Source organism: Gossypium hirsutum, chromosome D02 (genome assembly GCF_007990345.1).
Source record: "Gossypium hirsutum isolate 1008001.06 chromosome D02, Gossypium_hirsutum_v2.1, whole genome shotgun sequence".
Taxonomy (NCBI): domain Eukaryota; kingdom Viridiplantae; phylum Streptophyta; class Magnoliopsida; order Malvales; family Malvaceae; genus Gossypium; species Gossypium hirsutum.
In genome coordinates this window covers 14,728,165-14,735,644 of record NC_053438.1, presented here as the reverse complement: position 1 = coordinate 14,735,644, position 7,480 = coordinate 14,728,165, and the positions used below count along the sequence as shown (strand labels likewise).

The following is a 7,480-nucleotide window of genomic DNA, read 5'->3' as shown; positions in this document are numbered from 1 at the left end:
TCTTAATAGTGAACTAGTAGATGTTGAACATTACAATTATAATCATTATATTTTATTTATTAATATATTAATTATAGTTGCAATCACTTTTTCATGAATTATTATAATTATGATTTATAAATTTATTTCAACTCAATATGTTTACTTATTAGTATATATAAAAATTGAAACAAAAAGTAAGAATTTTAATAATTTATCATAACTTTATGAAAATTGAGACTAACAAATATTAAAGGGATTAAATTTTTTTAAAAATTCTATAACAAAGATAATGGAGTAAAATATATTTCTAAATAATCTCACATCTCGTCAACCAAACATTTAAATCTTACATTCTAATAAATTAAATCAAACAAAATAGTCTCACTTTCTAGCCGTGATCTTATATTTCCACAATTTTATTATGTAACATATTCTAATATTCGAAACAATCCCCCTTTAATGAAATCTTCTTTTGAACTTTTTTGTTAGCCCCTTTTTCATTTCACATGCAATACTATACTATATATTCGTAAACATCCCCTCACTATCTTATCCACTGTATATCTAAAGTGCACCTCATGATTAGCCTACCATGATTGGCACCACCTTGCATGTAACATATCCTCACACTTCCTCTTAGCTCCAATTATGATATTCTTTCCTTACTTTATGAGATATGAGAAATCAATAATTTTACTTTATTTTTTTGAAATTTATTTCTTTTATTTAACAAAAATGAAAATTTACTCAAATTATATCATTATTAAAATTTATAGAAAATGTGATGTAATAACAAAAGACTTTCACTGAAATAAAATCACAACTTCATCATAAGAAAATATTATTGTTAATTTTTTTCGCTAAATTATTTGTCTGAAAATTAGCACTTCAATATCTTATATGTAAGAAATTAACAAAAATAAATAATTTACTAAAAACTACACCAATTTTATTTTATAAAATACGAAAGTTTAATTCAAACAAATTAAAATAAAGAGATTAATTTTTCGATTTTCAAAGATAATTTTAAAAAATTTAGCAGTTTCATTTTAATTTTATTGTAACCCAACAATCCTTTTGCTATCTAGACCCCTCTATTATTTTAACAAGGGATAAATCTCAAAACAAATCATGAACTTTGAATAGTGTTATACCTCTCCTCCCAACTTATACACATGTCAGCAAGACAAATAACATTGACCTTCGCTTTGACTTCATTTGAGAGAACGCCCTGCCTGATCACCCGTCCTAATTAGAGGAGTATCAACCTTTCGTACTCATAACCACTTGCTTGATAGGCCTTTATGACAAGCCCTTCCACCCTTCTGAGATAGGATAGGCACCCACTTTTTAGTTGTGTACACTCTTCAAGTGTGAAAACACCCTTAAGGTAATTGGAACCCACCTAGGTATAACAACCTTGTATTGACCGGAGACATAACAGAATAAGCCCCACGATACACGTTCTTCACGTATTATATCATGACAACCTTCTTCATAACAACTTGCCACGTTACACTAGCGAACAAGAGGACCTCTTTTATAAATAGCCTAACAATGATGAGAAAATGACCGACTCTTGAACCCTTAAAGTTACTCTGCACGACCATCTTCTCTCTTAGCAATCAGCTTGCCCTCTTGTTCGTTTCTGGCTCTTGACCTCTTTAAGTGAATTGGCCTCCTCAATACTACTATTTACTCCTCCCTACTCTCCTCCTTATTATACATTGTATCAACAAATAGATATGTAATATTATACATGAACTTTAATTTTATAAATAAATTTTTAATTTAATTCAATTTTCACAAATTATTAACACCATTATTAATCTAGCATCATTTTATAGTCTTATCATCATCACCCTTGTTGGTTGTGATATTTTTCTGTCAAATCCTCAGCGATATAGGATGAAAAAGAATAAATAAAAAAAATGGGGACAGCAAAGAGTAAATTTTAAAGCAAAACTGAGCAGCATGGAAGAATCTGGATTTTCCCATTTATCAACGATAAACGACAATAAGCAAATTCCCAGAAGTTGAGGTCCGTGGTTCCTTGAAGAGGTCAATAAAACCCAGATATATTAGCTTTTTTTTGTTGTTTAATTAAAAATAAATGAAAGATGTTTGTGATTAAGAGCTTAAAATTGATGTATAATGCCCCACATGCGTGATGATTAGAATATTTGGAACCGATCATTGCGCTTCAAACACATGCAATTAACACACAACTTAATTAATTAAGTCAATTCATTTTGATGTTTTCTTAGGTGATGAGTTGTAAGAGGGGCTTTGCCTAGTGTGTGTTTTATATATCTATAGTTTAGATCTTGAAATCTTTTATGAAGAAAAAGGAGATTAGAAGTTTAGATTTTATAAGTCTAAATACATTTCAATCATGCATTTTTGAATTAATTATTCAGTTATATTCATTATAAATTTAAATTCATCCAATTTTAAGAAACGATAAATTCAAATTCAAATTATTTAGTGCATTTGTTAACTAATATTTACTTATAAATATATTTTTATATTTCTTTATAAGTAGTAGGATTAAAAATCCGAATCAAATTAATTAAATTAGATTTGATGATTAAATATATAATCCAAAGGGAAGCTTTTTTTATTTTTTGTTTGGCCAAAAACACCCAAAGTGATATGACTTCACGTATTACCTTACTCCTAGGTAACAAATTATTTATTATTTTTCGACAAACGCGTTTTCCTTCGTCTATAAATTTGAAGGCAAAATATAAAGATTGAGATTATGGCATTAAAAAATAAGTTTGCTCTAAACCAATTATTAAATCCCAAATTAATTATTGAACCGAATTTTCCAACCCCCAAAAGAAATTCATGTGGTACCCAAAGTAGGAAGATTGACTGTGAAATGGCAGATTATGAACCTCAAATTTAGTTTATAAAAATCGCAATTAAATTATTAAGATTCCTTGGTAACTCGATTTATTATTTTCAAAGGGTAACAAGGATATAACAAGTATCCAAATTGTATTTTGAGGACTTTATTTTATGATTATGCTTATAAATTACATTTTTTTTTTGCAATACATTTAAAAAAATGTATTTAATTTTTTCAGCCTTAACTCAATTGATATCATTGAATTGATAAGATATAAATTTGAGCGTGCTTAAATGTATTTTTATATTTAAAAAACATTAACAATAAAATTATATTTGTAAAGTTACCAATATATTATTTAATAAAAAATAAAATATAGTCACATTTTTTAAGTCTATTGTACGAAAGAAAAAGTAATAATCACAAATTCCGACAATATTCCATGGAAGGATAATTCAAAGAAAGGAGAGAAAGAAGGAAATCCTTAAGAATTAATGTCTTCTTGAAGTAATGTTACCAAATAAAAGAGTTTTTAAAAGAATGAGATAAAGTAATAATAAAGAAAACATCGGGAAAGACAAAGTAATATTAGACATTATACAGAAAAAATAGATGAATTATGAGAATGATTATTATATGTATCCATGCATGGTCACATGGAATCGTCTGTACACACCTGAATAAAGCTAAGCTTCTTTCTCTTTTTCTTTATAGATCTTCATCATAAGAATCTTCTGTGGCTTATCATCACCTTTTTTCTTTTCTTTTTCCCCCTAAATCTTTCTCAAATTTCCGACCACATTATTGCCTAATGAAACTTTGGTCACATCTTCTTAGAGACCTCTCTTTTGTTTGGACGGTAGGAAAATTGTTTTTACTCGATATCCGTATCGTAAAATAGGAATTTTAACAACTTGTTCTTTCTGTGTTTCTATATGTAAAACTATGAGAGGAATTACTAAATTTCCTTTTCCTAATCTGAGGATAAAATTCGAATGAATCTTCACTAAAATAATCATAATTTGAGTTTTCGAACTCTAAATTAAGTTTAAATATATTTCGAAATTAAGAAATAGTTCTACCATCGCTTAGAATATATCTTGACTTAAAAATGTTTAAATCCTATCCAAAAATGCACCATAAGTTAATTATCCAAACTTGAAAATTGAATTTAATCAATTTCACCCCATTCATACATTAATTAAAACATTAAAGATATGTTTCATGACTCAAGAGTATTAATGTCTCCACAATATCAGCACAATGCACTGACAAGTTTAATATAAATTAGATTACAACACATCCACGATGTGAGTGAAAATATTTAAGTAACAATTTTATAAAAATAAGATAAATATAAAAACTAAATGTGACTTTGGTTGAAATGGTAATATTAAGATTCTCATTTATATGCATGTTTTTTTTCTTAAATTTATTTTTAAAAATATAAACACCCTCAAAATAATATTTGTTATTGTTGACATATTTGAAGGCAAGGAAAAATGTTGTGATTGTTTCAATGGCTGAAACAATGGCCACAACTTCAGGCATTGTTTCATTGTCGTGCTTGTCTATTTTCAGAGTTAGCAAATATTAGAACAAAAGTATTGAGTTATCCATTTTGAAGATATTTGGACGAGTTAGAGCTCAAAACATGAAATCAATTGAGTTAAATTTGAAGACTTGAATATTGATTACTTGTGGGTCAAGTTTGGTTACTTGCGGAACAAGTCACTTTCTATAATTGAATACATTGAATTACACTGAGATTCTTATGAAATTATTATCCTATACTATTTTTTTAACCTTACTTTATATAAAAGTGATTAGACTGTGGCTCTTATATAAGCAAAACTTAAGTAATATATAAACTTAACTTTGGTCTAGATTAAAGAGTAACTGAAAGATAGAGAGAGCACAAATTTATTCAAGTTAGAACGCTTTATGTGTGCATTGTCTTTATAAGCAATCATGAGAGTCTCTTGGATTGAAAAATTAACTTTTTGAGGGAGAAGCTTAATGAAAGAATGGTTTAGTCTTTGTATAACCGCAATGTCGCTAAATTGGTTAGTGTTAAATCAGTACTAAGATTTAAATCATTGGTTTAACTATAAGAAAGATAGTGAATCATTGTTTTATGCAAAACCCAACAAACATAAACTGATGTTGAACTACATAAACAAATTCGATGTTCATCTTTATATTTATACACTTTTAATTTCGTAGTTGAAACTGTAGCAACAATTTCAACCATAAATTTGTATTTTACTAAGCTAGTACGCCTCATGTTGACAAATATAATGTAGAATGAAGGACACTCAATTGAAGAGTAACATTATCTCAATAGAGACAAGATTAATTATAGATTATACTTGGGGTTTGGAAGACAATCCTGAAAAAGTATTAGTGTCTCTAATTCGGGGAGTGTGGCATAGAGAGAATCTTTCTGTGTGGCAGCGACTGGTCTTCAATGTAATCTCACGTGCACCATGATGTAGCTTTTGTTTTTTTTTTTTTTAATTAATTTTCTTAGGATTAGACATCTTTTAAAAAGTCCATCAACTTTCTTTGTTTCATGGCAGATGCCTATGATAAAGGGGGAGTTTGTTCCCCTCTTTTCAACTTTTATTCCATTTCCCATTTACTGAAAGTTCATATTTCATTATTTCTCTCCCCTTCCTCCGACAGCAATTAGGATTTGGGCTTTTGATAATGGCGTTAGAGGCTGTAGTTTACCCTCAAGACCCCTTTCCTTATGTTTTCGACGATTTCTCCACCGTGGGCGGCGGAGTTGGCTTTGACTTTTGTTTACAGAATGAAGATAAAGCTCTTCTGGGGATTCTGCAGCAACCCAATCATCATGATCTCCATGCAAATTGGGACTCTTCATCCACTAACTCAACCATGCAACACACCAAGGATCAATGGGATCCTTATTCTTCACCTGAAACTTGCACCGTTGATCAATCTCTCCCCGGCCCCATAAGATTCCCTCCATTAATGGAAACTCCGGCACCAACAACGACGACCACCAACAGTAGGCGAAAACGTCGACGAACAAGGAGCAGCAAGAACAAAGAAGAGCTAGAGAATCAGAGAATGACTCATATTGCCGTTGAACGTAATCGCCGGAAACAAATGAACCAGTACCTCGCTGCACTCAGATCCTTGATGCCACCTTCATATGTTCAAAGGGTTAGTTTAAATTAAATCTCTCTTTTACAAACGCTTTAATTAATCATGTTTAAGAAGAATTGTAGACTGATAAAAGTAACACTTTCAGGGCGATCAAGCGTCGATAATTGGCGGAGCCATTGATTTTGTTAAGGAATTAGAGCAGCTGTTGCAGTCCATGGAAGCTCATAAGCGAACCACTCAACAACCGCAGCATGATGCTTATTCTTCACCCTTTGCTGAGTTTTTCACCTTTCCACAGTTCTCAACACGAGCAACTCAGTGCAACAGTAATCAACAACAGCCCGTGGCTGCGGCCGCCGTGACGTCCGAAAGCGTGGCGGACATAGAAGTGACTATGGTGGAGAGCCATGCAAACCTTAAGATACTCTCCAAGAAACAACCCAGGCAGCTCTTAAAACTGGTTGCTGGTTTACAAGGCCTAAGGCTCGTCGTTCAACACCTCAATGTCACAGCCATGAATGAAATGGCTCTTTATTCAATTAGTGTCAAGGTTAGAACAAAACAACCCAATTTATGTAACCCTTTTTCATCTTTCAGTCGAAGATATACCCTTTTTTTAAACAAAAATCAATGGATGAAAACCATGACAGGTAGAGGAAGGATGCCATTTGAGCACTGTGGATGAAATTGCGGCTGCTGTTAACCAAATGCTAGGAAGAATCCAAGAAGAAAATGGTTTTTAGCTAAATTTTGTGGCTCCAAAAATGCCTGAATCTAAGGGATTCCATAGTCCTTTGCTATCAAGTTTCTTGCAACTTCCAAATACTTCCTGTAATTTGGAGACATACAATGTAGTATTTACAGTGGGTTTTTTTTCCCCCTAATTAAGAGAAGAAATTGCATGTTACAATAGCGTCTTCCTTAAAACTAGATGATCAAATAAGACACTAAAAACAGGGGTATTTCCAGATCTTCCGGGTTGCGACATGATAACTATGTTTTTGGTACAAATAATGAAAGGGTTATAGCCATGCATAGAATTAAAAATATGCTTGTTTTACAGTTGTAAGTAGCATGTAGTAATGTTAGGGAGTCCCTGGAATCACCACTGTTAAGTGTTAAACATAGTACTGCTTTTTCCTGGAAAAAACAGAAAGAATAAAACAATAATTTCATGTGTAGGTTGCCCGTTGCAATTTCACCATCCTCCTCTTCAATCTACTTTCTGAATTTAACTAGCTTTTCAAACTTTTAATTATTTGTGGCTGTCACACCTCTCGTTAACTATTCAGCATATCTACCTTAATCTATTCAAAACAGTTAATCTTTTAGAAGATTTTTTTTAAAAGTTCTTTTATTAGGCTAAAGTAATGGATATATTCTTTGTATTTTACAGAAAAAGTAAATTCTCATTCTCATCAATACTAAAATTTCGAAAATTAGAAATTACAAGAACGAAGAATGATCCAATTAAAGAATAGCATAATTTAATCAAATTGGTTT

The 7,480-nt window shown here is 30.9% G+C and overlaps 1 protein-coding gene across 1 annotated transcript; it reads left to right on the top strand.

Moving 5' to 3' along the window:
• The first annotated feature begins 5,235 nt into the window (after nt 1-5,235).
• Nucleotides 5,236-7,143, top strand: LOC107908330 (transcription factor bHLH94). Its single transcript, XM_016835526.2, has 3 exons — nt 5,236-6,034; nt 6,123-6,527; nt 6,628-7,143. The coding sequence occupies exons 1-3, from the start codon at nt 5,552-5,554 to the stop codon at nt 6,718-6,720; spliced, it is 981 nt and encodes a 326-aa protein (XP_016691015.2). The 5' UTR covers nt 5,236-5,551; the 3' UTR covers nt 6,721-7,143.
• The last annotated feature ends 337 nt before the right edge of the window (nt 7,144-7,480 follow it).

Excerpts from the sequence above, each read along its gene's own strand:
- LOC107908330 (XM_016835526.2), top strand. The coding sequence starts at position 5,552 with ATGGCGTTAGAGGCTGTAGTTTACCCTCAAGACCCCTTTCCTTATGTT. Across the intron at positions 6,035-6,122 it reads CACCTTCATATGTTCAAAGG|GGCGATCAAGCGTCGATAAT; the intron begins GTTAGTTTAAAT and ends TAACACTTTCAG. Across the intron at positions 6,528-6,627 it reads TTTATTCAATTAGTGTCAAG|GTAGAGGAAGGATGCCATTT; the intron begins GTTAGAACAAAA and ends AAACCATGACAG.